The sequence below is a fragment of the Oncorhynchus keta genome, chromosome 30 (genome assembly GCF_023373465.1).
Source record: "Oncorhynchus keta strain PuntledgeMale-10-30-2019 chromosome 30, Oket_V2, whole genome shotgun sequence".
Lineage (NCBI taxonomy): Eukaryota > Metazoa > Chordata > Actinopteri > Salmoniformes > Salmonidae > Oncorhynchus > Oncorhynchus keta.
The window spans coordinates 30,219,010-30,244,046 of NC_068450.1; the positions used below are offsets into that span (position 1 = coordinate 30,219,010).

Consider the following 25,037-nt stretch of genomic DNA (forward strand, 5'->3'; position numbering starts at 1 on the left):
TAGCATTGGGGAAAGTAGTGGTATCTGTTAATTGCAGGGGTGCCCATGGGGCTGGGCATCAGAAATGATCAGCGTGAGAGAAGCAGGTTGAGGTTTCCAGGGTTAGAGTAGTGCAGAAATAGTTGTATGCTGAGGCAGTGAAGGAAGTTGAGGAAAATGGGTCAAGTGGGAGAGATCCTGAGAGGAGTGGTGTGAGTTGTAGATATGTACCAGTACAAGTGATATATCTTTCAGTAGGATTGGATTTTTAGAATTTATAGCAATGGTTAAACTGTACTGCAGGGATGGAATGTAAGTTGCAGAAAATTGAGGTTGTGGTGGCAGCTGCAGAGAAGTATTTGGGTGTGTGAGACTTGACATCAGAAGAGTTACAGGGTGTGTTAAGTGGCGGTGTCCCATCCTTTCAGGTTGTTTGCCCAAGGTAGGACTAAATGCATTTAAATAGTGGAGTAGGGTGGTGTTATTTACATTTTTTTGTGAGTGTTGTGTTAGATGGTTGAGTATTTGTTTATTTTGTTTAAACACAAGTATAAGGGAGTTGTACTCCAGTCTCGTAGGTGGCGGTAATGCAACATTTATTGGATGCCAACCGCGGTTAAACCTCATCGAAGAAGAATAGAGACCCTGAGAGATGACGTCGCAGCTGGACCCTATTGGAATCTCGAGCCAGGGTTCAGGTACACATCGGAATCTTATTGGATATGGAAAATCGCGAGGTCCTCTCTGAAAAATGTTGGTGTGGAAGCTAATTCGAGCATTTTCACAGCAGCGGACAGTTCTAACAAAACTAAATATGGTTTATATTGCATGCTCCATACGTTGAAGATATACACCAAAATACGCCGAAGACCAAGCCAACAGAGTCAGTTGTTTTAGAGCCACTGTTTTAGGAGGTTCGTGTGCTGACCGCTATCAATGTGCCTGTCATGTTTACATTTTCGCGCGAGGGCCCCCCAGCTAGCTCTCTAGCTAGCAATGCACATTCACTGCATGTTGTGTTGGACTTGCTCGTCTGTAAGCAATGCATACACCTTTGCAAATGACAACAACATTAAAAACAGTATAACGTGCATGTATATACGTTTATAGAGTTATCTATGTGACACAAGACATGTTAAACTCGCACGTCCTAGACCAGTGTCTTCATCTCGAGTCGTGTAACGTTACTGTAGCTACATCGACATAAATCCGGATATATCCGTTTTTATTCAAGTTAAATAACTAAGGTATTTGAGGTATACATGTTATGTTGATGACAAAGTGTTAACAAAAGCATCGCATTAAAGCTGCACCTTCTGCAAGACCTCTTCGATCACTCCCGAATCAGCATCGTTTCTTTGGTTTGAAAACAATCACAGCAGTATTTTCTTCAGTTTAAAGTTAGAATCTTTACCTTTTTTACGTGGTCAAATGACGTGATCTTGAATACAACGTTAGTCTACTATACTGTAACTTTACTGTTGTCCTGTTTAACCTCCTGATGTGTACATGATTCGTCATGATTGACAGCTGAGCTTCCAACTCTGGAACCTGGGTGACGTCACACAAACCTGAGCCAGGGAGATTAAAGATGTCGGAGAAGGTGCAGAACACCTTCAGGTTGCAGCTGTCCTCCGTCATGGACTCCCTGCTCACTGCAGCCGTGGGTGAGATCTCCAAGATCTTTGAGGGCAGTCTGAGTGAGCAGCAGGCAGAGCTCACGCAGAGTGTAGAGGAGATCTCAGCATTGAAGGGGAAGCTGAGGCTGGCAGAGATGAGGTTGAAGGAGGGTGGGAAAATAAAGGTGTTGGATGGTACGTCTGCCAACACCTCTGGGCAAACAGTCACTGACGTGACGACAATTGCTGATATAGAAGAAGAAGGTAACTTGATATTGCGTAGACAAATAGCAACATACAATTTCAGGTCTTGATAACTGTAGACATGATATGCATTTTTTTCCCCTCCCAGTTGGTGTCAGCTGAGTTTTATTTTTCTGTGTCATTACATTTAAATTTTTGGGTTTCTATGCAGTACCCGATTGGTGCGAGCCTCTTCAGTCAGAAGATTCTTTAATTCCACCCTCGAAGATCAAAAAGGAAAATGAGTGGCCATGGGTGGACCTGCGACCATTGAGTGTGTCTCTATGGCGCATCCCTAACATCAAACAAGAGGTCAGTTACCTGTCCGGTGTGGGAAAACTGAATCAATAAACAGTCACACCCAAATGTAGCACACGGCTGAACAAAAACCTGTCTTCTGTTAATTTTTATTTTTTAATTTTACCTTTATTTAACCAGGCAAGTCAGTTTTATTTTCAATGACGGCCTGGGAACAGTGGGTTAACTGCCTGTTCAGGGGCAGAACGACAGATTTGTACCTTGTCAGCTCGGGGGTTTGAACTCGCAACCTTCTGGTTACTAGTCCAACGCTCTAACCAGGTTAAAGGGTAACTCTCAACCCCAATTTCAGCCTTTGCCCAACACATTCACATTTTCAAGAAATATATTCAGGTTGGGGGAATTGGGGTGGGTAAACATAGTTGTACCTGATCCAAACACTTTCTCATTAAAGCATATTTACCAGATGTCAACTGGCATGCTCTGATAATACAATTATGTGCATCACAGAAATATGGCTCTGGACAGTTCGCTCACAGTGGTAAGGTGCTGAGTTTCTGACATCTACTTACAACCTTGCGGTGTAAGTTTGAATCCACATGAAATGTGGCCTCATGTTTATTGCGTTATTGTATTGGGAAGAAAAGTGCAATCATTACCTTGAAAATTAAGATTAGGGGCTCAATTCAATACAACTAGCATTGCAGTATTTACACAGTAGCTCTTTTTCCAATAGTCAAATTAACTCACAGATTGGTCTTGGGTACTGTATAAAAACCTACAACTACTACAAGGGCAACTCTTCTCACAAGTATGCTTTCACTTTTCAGAATGAGAAGTGTGTTGGCACGGGATGAATATTGTAAATAAAGTTTTTAAAAAATATATATATCTGCCCCATGTGGGATTAAATCTCACAATGCGCCACCATTCTGTCATAGCAGTTGGGAAAAAATACAAGTTGAGATGATAACCATTGTCATCTATTTCTCGTTACGGTGGATGTAGCTACGAATATAAACGCATAATCCTTATTGCCTGCATGTTTTTTTTCTTCGTAGTAGAAGCTCATAGATGTGTATGAAACAGTCAGGAAAAATGTTGAATTTGGTCAAATATGGAAATATGCCTTAGTGTCTTTTCAATTTTGTGTAAAGTCAGAGGTCTAGTCAAGGAAGCATAACGCAAACTACACTGCTCAAAAAAATAAAGGGAACACTAAAATAACACATCCTAGATCTGAATGAAATATTCTTATTAAATACTTTTTTCTTTACATAGTTGAATGTGCTGACAACAAAATCACACATTATCAATCAAAATGTATCAACCCATGGAGGTCTGGATTTGGAGTGACACTCAAAATTAAAGTGGAAAACCACACTACAGGCTGATCCAACTTTGATGTAATGTCCTTAAAACAAGTCAAAATGAGGCTCAGTAGTGTGTGTGGCCTCCATGTGCCTGTATGACCTCACTACAATGCCTGGGCATGCTCCTGATGAGGTGGCGGATGGTCTCCTGAGGGATCTCCTCCCAGACCTGGACTAAATCATCCGCCAAATACTGGACAGTCTGTGGTGCAACGTGGCGTTGGTGGATGGAGTGAGACATGATGTCCCAGATGTGCTCAATTGGATTCAGGTCTGGGGAATGGGCAGGCCAGTCCATAACATCAATGCCTTCCTCTTGCAGGAACTGCTGACACACTCCAGCCACATGAGGTCTAGCATTGTCTTGCATTAGGAGGAACCCAGGGCCAACCGCACCAGCATATGGTCTCACAAGGGGTCTGAGGATCTCATCTCGGTACCTACTGGCAGTCAGGCTACCTCTGGCGAGCACATGGAGGGCCGTGCAGCCCCCCAAAGAAATGCCACCCCACACCATGACTGACCCACCGCCAAACCGGTCATGCTGGAGGATGTTGCAGGCAGCAGAACGTTCTCCACGGCGTCTCGAGACTGTCACGTCTGACACGTGCTCAGTGTGAACCTGCTTTCATCTGTGAAGAGCACAGGGCGCCAGTGGCGAATTTGCCAAGCTTGGTGTTCTCTGGCAAATGCCAAACGTCCTGCACGGTGTGGGGCTGTAAGTACAACCCGCACCTGTGGACGTCGGGCCCTCATACCACCGTCATGGAGTCTGTTTCTGACCGTTTGAGCAGACACATGCACATTTGTGGCCTGCTGGAGGTCATTTTGCCGGGGTCTGGCAGTGCTCCTCATTGCACAAAGGCGGAGGTAGCGGTCCTGCTGCTGGGTGTGTATTTCATACTGAACCCCTCCCTTGAGATGACGTGGTACCACTCAGCACATCTAGAAGGGAGTACATTTCAAACCTAACCCCTCCCTTGAGATGACGTGGTACCACTCAGCACATCTAGAAGGGAGTACATTTCAAACCTAACCCCTCCCTTGAGATGACGTAGTACCACTCGGCACATCTAGAAGGGAGTACATTTCAAACCTAACCCCTCCCTTGAGATGACGTGGTACCACGCAGCACATCTAGAAGGGAGTACATTTCAAACCGAACCCCTCCCTTGAGATGACGTGGTACCACGCAGAACATCTAGAAGGGAGTACATTTCAAACCAAACCCCTCCTTTGAGATGACGTAGAGGAACCTTCTTAAGGCACCTCTACATCAGAGTTGAACTGCGAGGGGCAAAAAGAGCTAGATTCGCTCCCAAAACACCTAAATATATCACGTTTGCAACGAACTGTATAAATAAATGGACTTTTCACTATAACAAAGCCTAAAACATCTGGATTTCCATGATTTGATATTTTCTATCATCAAAGTCACTCTTTAAATGTCTGCTTTAGTAGTACTTTGGCGGCGTTTTTGGTTGTGAGCATATTCATTATGAGTCTGTTTTAGCAGGCTGAAGATTTTGATAACCACTTGCTGACAGCCCTAGCCAGGAGTCCTCCACAAAAAGGTAAGAGTAAATCATCCTTGCCCCTCGTAATTGTAATTCAGCTCCTGGTGCAGGACATCATTACTGATCCCGCTCGTATCGCTCCTCTCTCCTCCAGGGTCGGCTGCGGAGCGGTTGTTAAACAGACGGTTAAAAGACATACCTGAACTGAGCGCGGCCTGGTCAGGGTATGGTTGTGGCTCAGTAGGGCGGGGGCTGAGGAAGACCCACGGTAGTCTGTTGTGCACATTCAAACAAGAAAATCCGGAACCCCAGAGCAGCGTCTTATTAGATAAGAATGTCTTGAGGCACAGCACAAGACATGGAAAAGATTGTGACTTACAAAGCAAACACAGAGAGGGGACACATGGGAAAACGAGTGACATAGTAAAAAAGAAGGTAGGAAGGAGAAGAAAGCATTTAAAAATGGAACCTACTGCAGAGGAAGAAGCAACAACCAGTGGAACTGACAAGAGTTTCTGCTGCAAATACTGTGGGAAGGGCTTTCACAGAGAGTTTGGTCTTTCTGTGCACATGAGGTCTCATAACAAGGGGACATACAAATGTCCTAAGTGTCTCAAAAAGTTTCCGTATCCAAGTGCACTCCGTGTGCACACATTGAACAGCCACGGCAAAACAGAAAAGAACAAACCTTGCTCTAATGTCAAAGAAAAGTTGAACTCTATCAACCACAAAGTGAAATCCCTCTCCCCCATCAGAACAAAGCCTACTTCCCCCAACAACAAACCTCTCTCTTCCAGCAAGGCCAAACCTCTACCCCCCAAAGACAAACCTACCTCCCCCAACAACAAAGCTGGCTCCCCTAAAGGCAGCACACATCCTTGTCACGTTTGCCATAAGGAGTACACTTCTGCAAAATCCCTGCAGGACCACGAACACATTCACACAGGTGAGAGACCGTACCCTTGTAACCAGTGTGGGCAGAGGTTCCGTGTAAAGCAGTTCCTGATATTACATTTGCGTAAAGCCCATGCGGATGTGTACGGGGGTGAGGAGAGCAGCAGATACCTCTCCTGGACTGCACCAGTGGAGGATCCCATTGCTAACAGTGCTGAGCAGCAACCTGCCATTAAGTCAAAGAGCAAAGACGATCGACGTGCAAAGGAAAACAGCAAACAGAAGCAAATGCCAGAAACAGACGGCCTGTTTCAATGCACAGTGTGTAAAAAGCTGCTAAGTTCACAGATGAGCCTCGTTCAACACTTCCGCATCCACACAGGTGAGAAACCGCTCAGCTGCGAAGAGTGCGGCAAGAAATTCCGCTGTCACCCCATCTTGATCAGCCACAGGAAGTCCGCCCACCCCGGGAAGAAGTACCAATGCCTCAGGTGTGTTCAGCAATTTGAGACCATGGCTGAACGTAAGAGACATCTGCTACAAGTCCACCAATTCAAGAAACTCAACCCGCGGTCCCGCTGTCCTCGCTGTAACAGGACTTTCCACAACAGTAACTCCCTGAGGATCCACTATGAAACTGTCCATGCCTGAGTCTGTCCACACATGGCTCGGCCTAGTCAAGTTGGAGTGTTCAGCAGGACCAGGTTCAATTACATTCAGAAAGTCAGATTGTTACGTCCATTTGAAGTTACATTTGTGATTTGAAAAGTGCTGTTTATTTTCAATTAGTCTTTTTTGTCATCATTGACTGGCTGAGTGAAAAGCGAATTGACCCCAACCCTGGTGGCCAATGAATTAACATGATGCTGAGAGAGGACTCTAAAAGAGCAAAAACATGTGATTTGGTGGTCAATGTTTGTGATATGGTGCTCAATATGGGTATCACTGATCAAACTGTGATATGTGGTTGCAGGATCACATTTTTTTTAAGTCTGTGCCGGACCAGTTTATGGCATTTTTGATTTCAACGTCTTGGAGCCATGTTTTATGTTTTTAGTTTCATGTAAACACGTCTCTATCATTTCTATGTTATGACATGTTATTTGTACTGTACTTTCTCTATGTTGTCAAGAAAAGCACAGGGAATATACTTTTGCTCAATCAGGTTTTTTTTTTATACATGAATAAAATGTATATACTGGAGGTTGACTTTATTCAATAGGTCATGTATACTTCAATAGGTCAATAGATCACCCAGTTTATTAGTGACCTTTTATGAATTACAATGATTGCACAAACATGGGCAGTAGAGACCTCTAGTAATAAAGGATAACAAATAGTACATGTTCCTCATTTGCAATAATTATTTCAAGTCATTAGATCTTCAGGTACAGTTAAAAGCCATGTTCACATTGAAGTGACTCAAATCCTTTTTCATATCCAATTTGTATCTGTTTGTTTTCCTGCAGTCTGAACAGCCAAAAAGCACATGGAATCTGATATTTCAAGCCATGTTTCAAACCACCTTCGTAGGTAGTGTGAAGTCAGATACGAATATGATTCCTGGCAATGTGACTTGTCTGAGTGGTCAAATCTGATTTATTTCCCCGCAAATGGTTTTTAGACTTATTTGGCATATCTTGTTGCTTGCTAGCTACTATGTTGACAGTTTGACAAGATGTGGTAGCGAACGAGCTTGCTAATTGTTTAAACAAATAAGTGAATGTGCCAGAACGCTAAACCACTAACTAGTTGACTGCTGTGGCTAGCCAAAAAGGACTTGTATTGGAAATTGGATAGTCTTATTCTTTGAGGCTTTAAAAGTGTTCTTACACTATGATTTTGAACATTCAAAGCAATTAGGAAACGTCCATGGCAGGTGTTGTCACCTTAGCTTGTTGCATACTTCTTTCTGATGGTTACCAATCAGCCTATACCACTGTGCAAACACCCTTAGTTACTATGAACTATGACAACTAGCGTAGCCGTGTCAGCAAATGACTGCTGTCACAAACCCGATTTGTCACTTGTCACTTGCTTTTTGGCCAGTCAGTATTAAAAAACAGATTTGAAGTTTAAGGCTTTAGATTAAGATAGAACTAACCCAAAATAGTTCACCTGTGTCGTTTCCAATGGGAGCAAATGAAGCATAGTGGGTAGGAAGGACCAAGCGCGAGATCATATTAGCGCGTTGTAGCATGTATTTGCATATTTTTGTTAGGGAACGTTTCCTCGGTGAAGTGCGTATGTGCACAAACTTAATTCGACCTTGCACTCCTAAACAACGCAATTTTTAAAAACTTTGGCGAAGAGTCAAGTCTATAAAATGTAGTGTACTGTGTTCGTAGTTTTGGGAACAGAAAAATGTATTGAGATCAGATGTTTAATCGATGAGAAAAATAGCAGAATATCGGCACAGTTTCACCTAGTTCTATCCTCTCCCACTAACCGTGACTGGACATTCTCTCACTACCATACGCGGAGAGAACCTTCTAAATGGATGCTTCAATTGTATAACCCCTGTGACTTGTCTGGGTTAATCCCTTCTGTCTGTGCTTTAGAACTCCAGGTGTTAATGGAATTACTTCAGAATTTTACAAATTATTTTCTGAACAAGTACCTCCCTTCCAATCTGAAGTAAAACATTTTTAGAGAGTATTAAAAACAATGTTCTCCCTCCTACAATGAGTCAGGGGTTAATAACACTGATACCTAAACCTAAAAAATAAGTGCGGCTCATCGATAACTGGCGTCCAATTTGTCTTCTTAATAATGACTATAAAATATTAGCCTTTCTGCTTGCAAAAATAAATAAAGAAGTCCTGGATGCAATCATTGATGAAACACAGTCTGGCTTCATGAGGAACAGACATATTTCTAACAATGTCAGACTAGTATTAGACATACTTGACTACTCAGACCTAATAACTGAGGATAGCTTCATATTATTTTTTTGATTTTTATAAAGCATTTGTCACAGTAGAGCATCAGTTCCCCTTCTACTCCCTTGAGAAATTTGGCTTTGGGGATTTGTTCTGTAAGGCTATTAAGACTCTATACAAATGCTAACAGCTCTATCAAATTGAAATATGGCACCTCACCTAGATTTGAGTTAAAGAGAGGAATTAGGCAAGGTTGTCTTATCTCTCTGCTTTTATTAATCACCCATGTGCTGCCATCCTGTTAGAAGGTAACAGATTATTTTATTACAATGGTTAAATTGGATTTTCATTGTGTTCAATGGTGTTATTTTCCCCCTAGTGGCGCTTTCTGGTACTTAGAAAGACGACGCAAACAGGAAGTACAGAATTTGTTTTGCACGCATAGAAACAGCTACAAACAACGCTACGGTGCAGGTCTTTCAATGTAGTTATTTCTTGTCACGCTTCAGCCTTGGAAAAATATTTGTTTGTAAGTTCGATTCAAGCATTTAGCTAATGATGATAATCTTGTTATTGATAGAGTTGCTTACATATCAATGTTGGTTGCATTTACTCACAAATTGCAATGCCTTTAATGTATGTCGTTAGCTGTATTACTTTGCTCATGCGTCATGCAAACGAATTGTAAAATATACAATACTGTAGTTTTGTTACTGTTTCTAGTATAATATGTTTTGTTATTCTACATAGATGGTTCTACATTATTAGAGTAATGAAAGGAGCCAATTACCATATGGTTAACAATTAGCTATATGGCTTGGCATCATGCCAGATGCATGGTACCTTAGCGCGTACTTTGTATTTATGCAACTTCAAATGTTTAATGTACAGCTACAGTATGTCGGTGTGAATTGAACACTAAAGTATATTATTTTCTGTATTTTGCAGTTTCACAACATAAACGTTTACAATATATTCATTCAAGAAAAGTCACGCCTTGGGAGTTTTATTGAAGACTTAGTTGTTAGCTATCTGTCTAGTTTTGCATGGGAACGCAACTCAAGGGCAGAATAACCCAACTTTTTACAAATTATTTAAGTAATAGTCCTGTACAAGGTATTTCCATAGCTGGTAAAGAAATTAGTATAAGCCAGCTGGCTGACGATACTACACTTTTTCTGAAGACGCTAACCAAATTCCCATATCGATCAATGTGATACAATCCTTTTCCAAAGCGTCTGGTCTATATGTTAACATTAATAAATGTAAACTCATGGCTGTCAAAGATTGTGTGACACCTTCGCATTATGGTATTCCAGTAAAAGAAGAACTTATATATTTAGGCATAACCATTACAAAGGATCAGAAGTCTAGAGGCTTACTAAATTGTAACCCCCATATTAAAACAACCCAGCTAAATCAATGGCTACAGAGGGACTTATGTTTAAAAGTAAGAGTCCTAATAACCCAGGCTGAAGGTATCTCTAGACTAACATATGGTGCTCTCTAGACTAACATATGGTGCTCTATCTTTATATCCTGACAGTAAAATAAGCAAGGAGATAGACCAGATGCTTTTCAACTTTCTGTGGAGAAACCTTACCCATTACATCAGGAAAACTGTTGTAAGGAACACGTATGAGTATGGTGGACTAAATTTTCTGGACTTTACTACCTTAAATAATACTTTTAAGATCAATTGGATAAAACAATTCCTAAGAAGATTCACTTCTATGGGGAATTTTATTCCTCATCATGTCTTCTCTACTTTTGGTGGCCTTCATGTTGGTTTGCAATTATGATATTGACAAAGGTCCAGTGAAACGTTCTGCTTTTCATCAGCAGGTTTTCTTGTCATGGTCCTAAATTATGCTTATAAATGATTCTCCACGCAGATATTATATATGGAATAATCGGGATATATTGTATAAAAATACCTCTTATCTTTTAGAATATTGGTTCCGAAATAATATCCTATTGGTGAGCCAACTGGGAAATGCAGTGTTTTTTACTTAGTTATCAGGAATTCTAATCACTTTACAAGGTCCCTGTAACACCTAAAGATTTAGCAATTGTTTTAGATGCCATTCCCTTAGGTGTTGCTCTATTATTCAGGAACGTGTCAAGACCTGACCCTCAGAGCCTACCTTCCGCTGACCCTGTTAACTCATCAGTAGGAAAGATTTGTTTCTCTTTTGGTCCATTCAACAACAGAGCGATACGATCCTTGTTTCAGCAGGATGTTGTATCTATACCTTATGTCATGTCTTATTGGAATGGATTTATTGATAATATCTGTTGGAAAAAAGTTTGGATGTTGCCACACACATCCCTACTTGTGAACAAAATTAAGGAAGTTTCCTTTAAAAAATATATATAAATATTATCCTGCCAATGACTATATGAAGAATTTTAAGGAAAACATCAACTCAAATTGTACCTTTTGTAATGACCACCCAGAAACGGTGTTGCATCTTTTTTGGCATTGTATTCATGTAAGGAAACTGTGGCAAGACATCAGTAGATTTATAATTGAATGCATTTATGAAGATTTTACACTATTGTGGAAGAGATGTACTGCTTGAATTCTTTACCTAAAATAGAAATAAGCTGAAACAATTTTATGTAATTCATTTCATTATTCTTTTGGCCAAATTTCATATTTAAAAATGTAAATTTACAATCAAAACACCACATTTTCTTACCTTACAAAAATAAATGTAATTATATTTAAAGATAATTAAATACTCTACTAACAAGAAAGCTGTTCGAATTGTAAGTATATGTATGTCCCTTAAGGTCCTTGTGTAATATGATATTGTACCTCCTAGCCCAATTGTCCTTTGTATATTATTTATATATACGTGTGTTCCCACATGTACTTCCTGTATTGATTTGTTGTTAATAAAATAAAATAAATAAAAAAGCTTCAGATCTCACTCATTTCCCTTTTGCGGTCACTCCATCTATACGGCTAGGGAATTGCAAATCCCGTAATCCCGTCTCATTATCGCGAGACGGAGAATCAACATGGCTCGCTTCCATAGATTTCGCTAGCCATTTTAGTCAATTGAAAAATCCCAAAATCTGAGAGTTTGAGTTATCTACTCGAATTTCAAATGACTCGACCAATAAAACAAGTACTGTAGCTACATACAGTAATTCCTCTTCCAGGTTTCTTGCGTCTTTGTTAACCAGCTAGCTAGATAACGTTAACTGAGTCTGCCATCCAGAGCTACCCTTGTTCAGCTGTCTAGCTATCTTGATTTGCCTGGCTACACTCTTCACAGTCTTCAGTGTTTGTTTTAAGGTAAGTCTCATCTGTTGTTAACAGCATGTAGACTGGATATTAGTGGTTTAGCCAGCTAACGAGCAGTGATTCTGGAGGGGTGTGGTGTTGGCTACTTGGCTTTGGAGCTAGTTATGCTTCACAGACTGGCTCAGATCCAGATAACTGGTGGACTGGATAGGAGACAGATGTAGCCAGGTTGACTCCAACATTGCTGTATGTCAGAGGGTCACATCTTAACACAAATTACTGTATCATCTTCTACCATAGTGACATCCTCCTCTTCACCACCCCACCTGATTGACAGCAAAGAAGTGCTTCTCTCCTTGGGACTCGGTGTAACCCTCCACCCTATCTACCCCTGTTGCCCCCAGAGCAGGGGGTAAGGACACCACAGTCGCCACAATGCTGGAGTCTGTAAGGAACACGTTTCACGCCCAGCTGGCCACCGTCATGGACTCCCTGCTGGCGGCAGCGGTGTGTGAGATCGCAAAAATCTTTGAGAGCAGTCTGTGTGAGCAGCAGGAGGAGCTGACACAGAGAGGAGAGGAGATCACAGGCCTGAGGGGGAGGCTGGAGCGGGCAGAGAGGAGGCTGAAGAAGGAAGGAGAGGAGGAGGAAGAAGGAGAGGGCCTACTGGATGTGGTAGAAGGACCAGTGAGAAAAACAGGAGGAGATGGCAGCCCGGGGCAGCAGTCTGAACCAAGAGCTGGTAAAAAAAAATGATGAAAATGATCTTAGGAACATTTTGGTTGAAAACACAACTAAACTACTGTCTGGTTGTCTGTCCTACACCGTTTGTTCAGGTTCAAGCTGGGATTCGGATGCGGCCTCTGAGACCCCTCCACTGGTCCAGGACAGCGGATGTAAGAAGTCCCACAGGATGAAAAAGGAGAGAACTGAGCTGGAGGGGTCCTCCATCAAAGAAGAGGTCAGTCAGTCATTCTCTAACACAATAAGAATGTCTGTCTTTCTCTATTTAATTACCGTTTTCTTCTATGTCACAAAGATAGTCCTGCTGCTTTGAGTTTTCAATGGTTAATTTATTCAAAGGCTGTTAACACAGCTGTGACGCTGGCCCCCACATTAATGTTTTATTCTCTCCCTTTAGCTTAAACATTGCCCTCTTCCACAGTTCGAGGAGCCCCACCCTGCCCCTGTGGAGGGGGAGGGCCAAGGGCCAGGGAGGAGCTCTTCTGCTGGGGGTCAGAGGCTGGGGGAACCCTTGTCTGACACAACAGGGACCAAGGCAAAGTGTAAGGAATTGTAATCCTTAACCAATCAATCTACATGTTTGTGTTTTACAGTCCCTCCAGGATTTAGCGATTCTGCGATAGATTATTTTTTTGGGTGAATCAACAATTCCTTGCGTATTATGCTAAGGCTTGCAAATTTTCCAATCACCACACTATTATTGCATAAAACAGCCAAAATGAATATTGACATTACCACATAAAACTGTCCAATCACCTCAGTACAAAAAGAGGGCTTTCAATCTTAACCAGTCACTGCTCTTTTACTGCATACAATTGTTCAATCAAACCATCAACAAACTTTTACCCCCGTCAGCTAATTTTCCTGACAAAATCATTGCAAATTGCCATCCAAAATGTCAGAATTGCCGCAAGCAAAATCAAGCATTTTGGCCCACAACTATCGCAACTATACGCTGCGATTTTAGAGCAAATAAACCTTGTCTTTTCATTCTTTATTGTATTTTATACTTGTGGAATTGTTGGAATGAGTATATTTGAGCCCCCTTCATGATGTTGTTCCTATCTCTTGGTAGTATCTCATTGGGAGGGAGACCCTAGACCTCTTCAGAGCCAGAGCTCCACCTCCTTCTTCCATGGCCCCCGAGTTGGACATTTCTCTCCCAGACCCGACCACAGGTCTCCTGGGCTTGACCCCTGGGCCAGTGGGGTTCCTCTAGAGCTTCAGGATCCAAGTTTCCTGGACCAGAGCCCAGACCAGGTACTAGAGCAGAGAGAGCCCCGGCAGTCACAGGACCAAACCAACCAATCCCAGAGAGGCCTGAGACCAAGAGACGACAGAGGGAGGGGCCTAGTTCATCAGAACCGCTGGTCATTGGCTGCCAAGGATCCAGTCAGACCACACCCCAACGCACATGCTCAGAAACACGCACAAGGTCACGCACACACACTGGGCGGGGCGAGACCCTACACTTGCCCGTACTGCGGCAAGAGCTTCAGCTACCCATCCCACCAGCGCAGGCACCTGCTGCGCCACACAGGGGTGAGGATGTACCCCTGCTTGGTATGCGACAAGAGCTTCCTGACTCCGTCAGAGCTCACGGTGCATACCCGCGTCCACACAGGGGAAAGGCCGTTTGGCTGCACCCAGTGTGGAAAGCGTTTTGCCCGCAGCGGGAACCTCCGGGCCCACCAGCGAGACGTCCACCTGGGGAAGAGACCCTTTGTCTGCCAGGAGTGTGGCAAGAGGTTCGCCCACAGGGGCAACCTGAGGGTGCACTATCAGAGGGTACACCAGGGCCTGCCATACCATGAGGATGAGTATGACCAGGATGGCAACACTCTCCCCTCTACTGGGTAAAGGGTCAACAGGGTCACATTCAGTAGGAGCTAATGGGAGAAAACATTTTAAAATGGAAAATAAGTGTTCTTGCAGTGCATTTGGAGAATATTCAGACCCCTTGACTTTTTCCACATTTTATTATGTTATAGCCTTATTCTAAAATTGATTAAATTTATATTTTTCTCAATCTACACTCAATACCCCATAATGAATAAGAAAAAACAGGTTTTTAGAATATTTTGCATATGTATAAAAAAGTAAACCTTGGGGAATAGTTACAGGGGAGAGGAGGGGGGATGAATGAGCCAATTGTAAGCTGGGGATGATTAGGTGACTGTGATGGTATGAGGGCCAGATTGGTAATTTAGCCAGGACACCGGGGTTAACACCTCTACTTTTACAATAAGTGCAACATCCCATCCGAAAGACGGCACCCGACACAGGGCAATGTCCCCAATCACTACCCTGGGGCATTGGGATATTTTTTTAGAGCAAAGGAAATAGTGCCTCCTACTGTCCCTCCAACACCACTTCCAGCAGCATCTGGTCTCCCATCTAGGCACCGACCAGGACCAACGCCGCTTAGCTTCAGAAGCAAGCCAGCAGTGGGATGCAGACCCTTTACTCATTACATTGTTTAAGCACCTTTGGCAGTGATTACAGCTTCGGGTCTTATTGGGTATGACACTACAAGCTTGACACACCAGTATTTGGAGAGTTTTTCCAATTCTTTGTAGATTCTCTCAAGCTCTGTCAGGTTGGATGGGGAGCATCTCTAGAGATGTTCTATTGGGTTGAAGTCTGAGCTCTGGCTAGGACATTCAGAGACCCGTCCCAAAGCCACTACTGCATTGTCTTGGCTGTGTGCTTAGGGTCGTTGTCCTGTTGGAAGGTGAACCTTCATCCCAGTTTGAGGCTGAGTGCTTTGGAGCAGGTTTTCATCAAGCATCTCTCTGTACTTTGCTCTGTTCATCTTTCCCTTGATCCCTGCCGCTGAAAAAGATCCCCACAGCATGATGCTGCCACCACCATGCTTCACCGTAGGGATGGTGCAAGGTTTCCTCCAGACGTGATGCTTGGCATTCTGGCCAAAAAGTTCAATCTTGGTTTCAGCTAAACAAAGAATCTTGTTTCTCATTGTCTGAGAGTCCTTTAGGTGCCTTTTGGCAAACTCCAAACAGGATGTTGTGCCTTTTTTACTCAGGACGGACTTATGTCTGGCCGCTCTACCATAAAGGCCTGATTGGTGGAGTGTTGCAGAGATGGGAGAATCTTCCAGAAGGACAACCATCTCCACAAAAGAACTCTGGAGCTCTGTCAGAGTGACCATCGGGTTCTTGCTCAGTTTGGCCAGGCGGCCAGCTCTAGGAAGAGTCTTGGTGGTTCCATAATTTTTACATTTAAGAATGATGGAGGCCACTATGTTCTTGGAGACCTTCAATGCAGAAGACTTTTTTGTACCCTCCCCCCCCCAGATCTCTGCCGTGACACAATCCTGTCTTGGAGTTCTACAGACAATTACTTCAACCTCATGGCTTGGTTTTTGCTCTGACATACACTGTCAACTGTGGGACCTTATATAGACAGATGTGTGCTTTTCCAAATGAGGAAAACAATGAATTGAATCCGTTTTAGAATAAGGCTGTAACGTAACAAAATGTGGGGAAAAGGAAAGGGATCTGAATACTTCCCGAATGCCCTGTATTTAGCATGCTGTCTTCTATGAATTAGGCCTACCTGCACATCTGTCTGCATTTTAAACTCATGTCCCATAGGAATGACTCCACCTGTCAAGAGACAATGATGAAGACAGGAAATGGTGTGAGAGCGAGAAAGGAAAGCAGCGCTCCCTGCGGGAGGAAGAGAAGGCATTTCTAAGTGTTGCATCATTTAAAGGGTTGTTATATTGTTAGTGGTGTTTTTATACTGAGAGACGGTGCTTTTGCCCTTTACTCTACATGGTTGTGTATGTTAGCAAAAGTGACAAACGTGCAAACTGATTGATTATGAATGATACGATTAGCATAACATTCCCTATTTTGTGTCGTTAGTCATCCTCCATGTGTAGTGTTCATATAAAGTAATTAACCAAAATAAAACCAGGTGTATTCAGTCGATCTTGCAATGATGATACAGTATCTTATTTCTGAATATGCTTTCTTTGGTTCATAAGGTAAGGAAAAGCAGGAACAAGATTTTAGAAGGTACTGTACTTTTTTGGAGGGTACGTGCAGTACCATTAATTGCCACCAGAGAGCAGTCTTACTGCTGTGTTCTCCATTATAATGCATAGAAGACATGCACTGACAGTATAGTAGGCTGGTTGAAGACGTCGGCCTCGTCAGCACGTTTTACGTCTAGTGTGTGTGAAGCATTATTGGCCTGTTGGCTTTGCAAGTCACATTCTCTGCTTTAACAGAGAGAATTCCCTGTTCCCTCAGGTTATGTCAGACTTCTGCCGACCTGTTCGAGGAAGGCTCCACACCACTCTCTCACTTGAGTATCTTACCTAGTAAGTTTCAGATCAAATTGAGATTTTTTTGTAGCTTTGGCAACTATGTATGTGTTTTCTATACCTGTTCACTCCTCTCCCAGTAGGCTTTACTGACGCTCCTCTCCCAGTAGGGTTTACAGACGCTCCTCTCCCAGTAGGCTTTACAGACGCTCCTCTCCCAGTAGGCTTTACAGACGCTCCTCTCCCAGTAGGCTTTACAGACGCTCCTCTCCCAGTAGGCTTTACAGACGCTCCTCTCCCAGTAGGCTTTACAGACGCTCCTCTCCCAGTAGGCTTTACAGACGCTCCTCTCCCAGTAGGCTTTACAGACGCTCCTCTCCCAGTAGGCTTTACAGACGCTCCTCTCCCAGTAGGCTTTACAGACGCTCCCCACCCCTTGGCTGCAACCCTTCTAATTTAGTGAACCCTGCACACAACCCATGTGGAATTCCTGGTCTCTGGCAGCGATTGGAACTGACAATTTGCGATCAAGAATGCTGAGTTCATCCCTTAAGTCCCTTTGTTGTCCTGATAGAGACATTGATCACCTCTCCCCAGAGAACACTGCTTCTCCAGCTGCTCTCTCTTCATCTGACTACGTTTTCTCTCATAGTCTGAGAGCATCTGGTCGTTGTGGCACAGGGCTACTAATTTCTCCTAACTGGAGATTTTCTCCTTTCTTCCTCACCTGTCTCCTCATTTGAATTCCCTGCTGTCATTGCCCACCAGGTGTCCTAAGAGTTCCTCAATGAGCTTGACACCTTGATAGGCTAATTTCCTGACAATGGCTCGCTGCTCTTGATTTCTTTCCAACTCTCTCTTTCCCCTCCTTGCCTCTTTTGACCTCACCCTTTCCCAGTCCCTTCCCACACGCAAGACAGGTAATACACTTGACCTCATCCTTTCCCAGTCCCTTCCCACACACAAGACAGGTAATACACTTGACCTCATCCTTTCCCAGTCCCTTCCCACACGCAAGACAGGTAATACACTTGACCTCATCCTTTCCCAGTCCCCTCCCACACACAAGACAGGTAATACACTGGACCTCATCCTTTCCCAGTCCCCTCCCACACGCAAGACAGGTAATACACTTGACCTCATCCTTTCCCAGTCCCCTCCCACACACAAGACAGGTAATACACTTGACCTCACCCTTTCCCAGTCCCCTCCCACACGCAAGACAGGTAATACACTTGACCTCATCCTTTCCCAGTCCCTTCCCACACGCAAGACAGGTAATACACTTGACCCCATCCTTTCCCAGTCCCCTCCCACACACAAGACAGGCAATACACTTGACCTCATCCTTTCCCAGTCCCCTCCCACACACAAGACAGGCAATACACTTGACCTCATCCTTTCCCAGTCCCCTCCCACACACAAGACAGGCAATACACTTGACCTCATCCTTTCCCAGTCCCCTCCCACACACAAGACAGGCAATACACTTGACCTCATCCTTTCCCAGTCCCCTCCCACACGCAAGACAGGTAATACACTTGACCTCAACCTTTCCCAGTCCCCTCCCACACGCAAGACAGGTAATACACTTGACCTCACCCTTTCCCAGTCCCCTCCCACACAAGACAGGTAATACTCTTGACCTCATCCTTTCCCAGTCCCCTCCCACACGCAAGACAGGTAATACACTTGACCTCACCCTTTCCCAGTCCCCTCCCACACACAAGACAGGCAATACACTTGACCTCATCCTTTCCCAGTCCCCTCCCACACACAAGACAGGCAATACACTTGACCTCATCCTTTCCCAATCCCCTCCCACACACAAGACAGGTAATACACTTGACCTCATCCTTTCCCAGTCCCCTCCCACACACAAGACAGGCAATACACTTGACCTCACCCTTTCCCAATCCCCTCCCACACACAAGACAGGTAATACACTTGACCTCATCCTTTCCCAGTCCCCTCCCACACGTAAGACAGGTAATACACTTGACCTCATCCTTTCCCAATCCCCTCCCACACACAAGACAAATAATACACTTGACCTCACCCTTTCCCAGTACCCTCCCACACACAAGACAGGCAATACACTTGACCTCATCCTTTCCCAATCCCCTCCCACACACAAGACAAATAATACACTTGACCTCACCCTTTCCCAGTACCCTCCCACACACAAGACAGGCAATACACTTGACCTAATCCTTTCCCAGTCCCCTCCCACACACAAGACAGGCAATACACTTGACCTCATCCTTTCCCAATCCCCTCCCACACACAAGACAAATAATACACTTGACCTCATCCTTTCCCAATCCCCTCCCACACACAAGACAAATAATACACTTGACCTCACCCTTTCCCAGTACCCTCCTACACACAAGACAGGCAATATGCTTGAACTCATCACTACTAGAGGATGTTTTCCTACTAATCTCACTGCAACCCCCCTCCAGGTCTCTGATCACTACTTAGTTCATTTTTTCCAACCCTACCCACTCAGCCCCTACCCAGATGGTCATGTGCCATCGCAATCTTCGCTCTCTCTCTCTCCCACTACTCTCCTCTTCTATCATATCATCTCCCTTCTGCTGAATCATCCTCCCTTCTGTCTCCTGATTTTGCCTCTTCGACCCTACTCTCCTCCCTTCTGTCTCCTGATTTTGCCTCTTCGACCCTACTCTCCTCCCTTCTGTCTCCTGATTTTGCCTCTTCGACCCTACTCTCCTCCCTTCTGTCTCCTGATTTTGCCTCTTCGACCCTACTCTCCTCCCTTTCTGCGTCCTTTGATTTGCACTGTCCCCTTACCTCCCGGCCGTCTCGGCCCTCCCCTCCTGCTCCCTGACTGTGTCTCTCTGTGAGCTGACAGAATGAGGCTCCGGAAATGATGGAAAGGTCCTCTGGAAGTTATTCTTTCACTCCCTCCTTCTCTTCCTCTGTATCCACTGCTGAAGCAACTTCTATCACTTAACATTTCAAGCTTCTGCCTCTAACCCTAGGAAACTTTTTTCCACCTTCTCCTTAATCCTCCAGATTAATTCCTGCAACTAGTGAGGTCTGGCCTCCCGACTCCCTGACCACTGGCTGTGTCCCCTCTGACTACAAAATGGCCAAGTCACTCCCCTCCTCGAGAAATGAACACTTGACTACTCTGACGTCAAAACAAACAAATTCCTTTCTTTTCTTTCCAAAACACTTGAGCGCGCTGTCTCTGACCAACTCTCTTACTATCTCAGAATGATCTTCTTGACCCAAACCAGACTGGTCACTCAACCGATACTGCTCTTCTCTTTGTCACGGAAGCTCTCAGCACCGCCAAAGCTGACTCTCTCTCCTCTGTTTCATCCTCCTAGATCTATCTGCTGCCTTTGACACTGTGAACCATCAGATCCTCCTCTCCAGCCTCTCAGGGCTGGGCGTCTCAGTCTCTGCACATACATTTCTGCGTGCCTGGCAGATATCTCAGCTTGGACATTGGCCCACCACCTCAAGCTCAACCTTGACAAGACATAATTGCTCTTTCTCCAGGGGAAGGCCTGCCTGCTCCAAGACCTCACCATCACCATTGACAACTCCACTGTGTCCCCCTCCCAGAGTGCGAACAACCTTGGCGTGACCCTGGACATCACCTTGTCGATCTCTGCAAACATCAAAGCAGTGACTAGCTCCTGCAGGTTCATGCTCTACAACATCTGTAGAGTACGTCCCTGCCTCACACAGGAAGCAGCGCAGGTCTTTAATCCAGGCACACCATCGGGACTACTTCAACTCTCTGTTGGCTGGGCTCCCAGCTTGTGCCATAAAACCCAGCACCTCGCTCCTCCGCACATTCCAATACATTTTAGTCATTATCCAGAGCAACTTAGTGCGTTTATCTTAAGATTGTTAGGTGGGACGACCACATATCGCAGTCATAGTAGGTACATTTTTCCTCAACGAAGCTATCAGCAAAGTCACCGCTAGTACGTGGGGGGGGTTGGGTTGAGAAGGGGGGGCTGCTGTGGGATTATTTAACATAGTCTTTGAAGAGGTAGGGTTTCAGATGTTTTCGGAATACCACCAGGGACTCTGCTGTCCTAGCTTACGGGCAAGATGGTTCCACCATTGGGGTGCCAGGACAGAGAAGAGTTTGGACTGGGCTGAGCAGAGCTGCCCTCCCGTAGGGATGGGAGGCCCAAGAGACCAGAGGTTTCAAAACGGAGTGCTGGGGTGTAGGGTTTGAACGTAGCCGGAAGGTAGTGAGGGACTGTTCCTCTTGCTGCTCCGTATGCATGTCCCACAGCACCCCCCTCCCCCCCACCCCCCCATGCCATTCGTGAGCTAACACTCGCACTTGATTTTTCCCCCCTTACGAGCTTTGACTTTTCTGATTTAAAGGAAAATGTACTTACTATGACTGTAATATGTGGTTGTCCCACCTAGCTATTTTAAGATTAATGCGATAATTTGTAAGTTACTCTGGATAAGTGTCTGCAAATGACTAAAATGTATACTGTGAACAGGTTTTCTTGATTAGTATCTCTCTCGCTTTGTCTTCTGTCTCTTTATCCCTCTCTATTTCTCTCACTCACACACATACACACACCCACCTGAATACGGAGTAGCTTCCTGGGTGGGTCGATTTCCTCATGCTACTGAGGCCATGATTTGTACATTGAAACATTACATTCTCTGACCTCTCCCCTCCCCCAAGGTCTGTGGGGTTGAACTGTTCCATTACAGACCCAGGGCTTTAATGTAATAACACCTCTCAGAGAGCACAGAGGGAGAGGAATCGCTGTGTGCACGCACTGTGTGGGGGCTAGAGAGAGTGGTATACACCGGGTGTGAGTTAGGTCACTGGGTTTTGTGTGTGTATTGAGGAGGAGGTTGATCTTGTCATTCATGTTTGTTTGTGTGGGGGCTAGAGAGAGTGGTGTTATAGCTTTGCTCTGTGCATATCGAGGCTTTGCCGTTGATATATTTTGATATGTATATACATCGAGTGTATAAAACATTAGGAACATCTTCCTAATATTGAGTTGCACCCCCTTTTGTCCTCAGAACAGCCTCAATTCATCAGGCATGGACTACAAGGCATCAACAGTGTTCCACAGGGTGCTGGTCCATGTTGACTCCAATGCTTCCCACAGTTGACTGGATGGCCTTTGGGTGGAGGACCATCCTTGATACACACGGTGAACTGTTGAGCGTGACAAATCCAGCAGCATTGCAGTTCTTGACACACTCAAGCCGGTGCGCCTGGTATCTACTACCATACCCTTTTCAAAGGCCCTTAAATATTTTGTCTTGACCATTCACCCTCTGAATGGCACACATACACAATCCATGTCTCAATAGTCTCAATGCTTAAAAATCATTTTCTAACCTGTTTCCTTCTCTTCATCTCCACCGATTGAAGTAAGATCAATAAGGGATCATAGCTTTCACCTGGTCAGTCTGTCATGGAAAGAGCAGGTGTCCTTAATGTTTTGTTCACTCTGTGTATACAATGTCTCTTCACAATTTCACCCATAAGTTATATTACTGCTTATTCAATGTTTTGTACCCAGTGTATTTTGTTAGTGTGTATATTTTGGTGTGGTGTATGTAATCCCATTTCAGCCCCTGAAAACATAAGGAGCTTTGCCCCTAGGGAAAGGAAACAAATTAACAGTTACGCAGGCACATGCCGTGGCTGTGTCACCTAGATATTGTCAGACACTTTCATGACCTACATTAAATGGGGTGGTTTTCGGCATCGATTAACAGTGTGTGGGAATGGCCTTGTACTGTATTGTGCAGTTACACTAACTGACTGACTATGTACCCTGTTACCCATCTCCATTTCTGATTCAACTATGACTGTTTTTATATATGTTGTTTCACTTGGTGTCTTCTCTGCCTCGGGCTACTTGTTAAATTCTCCAGAACACTATTCTGCTGCCTCTCCTCTGCCCAAAATTTCCTTCCACCCCTCCCTACCTTAACAGTAAAATTACCCCCCCCCCAACCCCCTAAAATATGTAATAAAATATAACTCTGTAGGGGGTTATGGAATTATCACCCCTCAGATGTGTACTGTACATACATCCCGTGTGTGTCGGAGAGCGAGACAGACTGCCAACAGTGGGGGTTAGAGGTTTGTTTCCAAGGCTGCTCGTAATCTGCTCTACTGTCTGGTCCCCAGGGACCATGTTTTCATTTAGGTTGCCATTACTGATTGTACTGAATCCTGCCTTCAGGGGATTACAGTGCTGTCTGTCGCTGAAGGAAGCCTGTTTATTCATCTACCAGACTGTACTGAAGAACTCCATGTGCTAACGGTGTTAGCGGACTCTGGTTTAAAACGTTCATCACTGGCCTCCCAATTGGCACAGCGGTCTAAGGCAGTGCAGTGCTAGAGGCGTCACTACAGACCCGGGTTCGATCCGGGCTGATTACAACTGACCGCAAACGGGAGTCCGGTCGGGCGATGAAAAATTGGCCCAGCGTCGTCCAGGTTAGGGGAGGGTTTGGCCCAGCGTCGTCCAGGTTAGGGCAGGGTTTGGCCCAGCGTCGTCCGGGTTAGGGGAGGGTTTGGCCCAGCGTCGTCCGGGTTAGGGGAGGGTTTGGCCCAGCGTCGTCCGGGTTAGGGGAGGGTTTGGCCCAGCGTCATCCGGGTTTAGGGGAGGGTTTGACCGGGGGGGCTTTACTTGGCTCATCGCGCTCTAGCGACTCCTTGTGGCGGGCCAGGCGCCTGCAGGCTGACCTCAGTTGAACAGTGTTTCTTCCGACACATTTGTGCGGCTGGCTTCTGGTTTAAGCGGGTGGGTGTTCAGAAGTGTGGTTTGGCGGGTCATGTTTAGGAGGACGCATGACTCAACCTTCTACTCTCCCAAGCCCGTTGGGGAGTTGCAGCGACGAGACAAGATCAGAATTGGGGAAAAATACAAAAAATATATTTAAAAAACCAGTTCATCACTGGCGTCTGTCTCGTCAGCCATTTTGTGTTTGTTGAAATATTGATTTTGACGACATGATTCAGAACCATCTTTTATCGTACAGCATTCTAAATACCAGAGCATTCTAACACTGTCCTCACACAACTGTGGATTTATCTATGTGATTTATAACTATAACCCACATCAACCCAGTGTGCATGGAGGAGGTGAGACCATGCACTGGTGTGTAGCATATTCCCCTTTGTGAAAAAGATGGATGGAGATATAATTACAGTGAATGTGCTTTCGGTTGGGAAGAGGAATGCCGGGATAGAGTGGGGATTCATTATCCTAGCGCTCTGAAGTTCCTGTGTTGACACGTCTGCTCCTGCGCCTCCCCTCTGGCGTAAGACATGGCCAGAGTACAAACCACCCGGTCCTGGGATACATCATTACACGCACCTGTGAATCATTATGATTCACACCTGGACTCCACTACCTTCATCATTTCCTCCCCTTTACGTGTCACTCTCCCAGGTTCACTCACCAGTTGGTATTGTTCTTGTGTATCGGTGTACTGCCTCATGTTAGTGTCGTGTTCTTGGTTTTGTTGTTTTATTAAAACGTTTCACCTGCACCTGCTTCGACTCACCGCCCCATCATTACATGTGTATTCTGAGTGGCTCTGTGGGTTGCTAGGCAACTCTGTGGCTGAGTGGAGCAGAGTGGGGATTGGATGAGGGAAGAGCACTGGGTCACTTAGAACTTCACCCACAGCATCAGGCTCTCTGATTCGACTGTTTGATGATCAAGATAAAAGATATTACTCGACCAGGGTTTCAAATCAAATCAAATTGTATTAGTCACATGCACCGAATACAGTGAAATGCTTACTTAAGAGCCCCTAACCAACAATGCATTTTTTTTTTTAAATACGGATAAGAATAAGAAATAAAAGTAACAAGTAATTAAAGAACAGCAGTAAAATAACGATAGCGAGACTATTGATTCTGTACTGGTACAGAGTCAATGTGCAGTGGCACTGGTTCGTTGAGGTAATA

The 25,037-nt window shown here is 44.6% G+C and overlaps 2 protein-coding genes across 9 annotated transcripts; both read left to right on the forward strand.

The window, feature by feature from the left end:
• The first annotated feature begins 602 nt into the window (after positions 1-602).
• On the forward strand, positions 603-9,754 carry LOC118363391 (zinc finger protein 271-like). Of its 4 annotated transcripts, none has more exons than XM_035744203.2 (5): positions 603-893; positions 1,510-1,862; positions 2,014-2,153; positions 4,986-5,046; positions 5,144-9,754. In XM_035744203.2, the coding sequence occupies exons 2-5, from the start codon at positions 1,571-1,573 to the stop codon at positions 6,532-6,534; spliced, it is 1,884 nt and encodes a 627-aa protein (XP_035600096.1). In that variant the 5' UTR covers positions 603-893; positions 1,510-1,570; the 3' UTR covers positions 6,535-9,754. The 4 variants fall into 4 exon arrangements, with proteins under 4 accessions (XP_035600096.1, XP_035600097.1, XP_035600098.1 ...); XM_035744204.2 differs by having other exon boundaries at positions 603-677; XM_035744205.2 differs by having other exon boundaries at positions 603-1,862; positions 4,989-5,046.
• A 2,035-nt stretch (positions 9,755-11,789) lies between these two features.
• On the forward strand, positions 11,790-24,606 carry LOC118363393 (zinc finger protein 500-like). Of its 5 annotated transcripts, none has more exons than XM_035744207.2 (7): positions 11,790-12,075; positions 12,325-12,766; positions 12,861-12,985; positions 13,166-13,310; positions 13,844-14,624; positions 17,052-17,122; positions 20,428-24,606. In XM_035744207.2, exons 2-7 carry the CDS (start codon positions 12,460-12,462, stop codon positions 20,688-20,690), a joined length of 1,692 nt encoding a protein of 563 aa, XP_035600100.1. In that variant the 5' UTR covers positions 11,790-12,075; positions 12,325-12,459; the 3' UTR covers positions 20,691-24,606. The 5 variants fall into 5 exon arrangements, with proteins under 5 accessions (XP_035600100.1, XP_035600105.1, XP_035600103.1 ...); XM_035744212.2 differs by having other exon boundaries at positions 20,603-24,606; XM_035744210.2 differs by having other exon boundaries at positions 22,118-24,606.
• The last annotated feature ends 431 nt before the right edge of the window (positions 24,607-25,037 follow it).

Excerpts from the sequence above, each read along its gene's own strand:
- LOC118363391 (XM_035744203.2), top strand. The coding sequence starts at position 1,571 with ATGTCGGAGAAGGTGCAGAACACCTTCAGGTTGCAGCTGTCCTCCGTC. Across the intron at positions 2,154-4,985 it reads TCCCTAACATCAAACAAGAG|CAGGCTGAAGATTTTGATAA; the intron begins GTCAGTTACCTG and ends AGTCTGTTTTAG. Across the intron at positions 5,047-5,143 it reads CAGGAGTCCTCCACAAAAAG|GGTCGGCTGCGGAGCGGTTG; the intron begins GTAAGAGTAAAT and ends TCTCTCCTCCAG.
- LOC118363393 (XM_035744207.2), top strand. The coding sequence starts at position 12,460 with ATGCTGGAGTCTGTAAGGAACACGTTTCACGCCCAGCTGGCCACCGTC. Across the intron at positions 13,311-13,843 it reads AACAGGGACCAAGGCAAAGT|TATCTCATTGGGAGGGAGAC; the intron begins GTAAGGAATTGT and ends ATCTCTTGGTAG. Across the intron at positions 14,625-17,051 it reads AACACTCTCCCCTCTACTGG|GTTATGTCAGACTTCTGCCG; the intron begins GTAAAGGGTCAA and ends CTGTTCCCTCAG.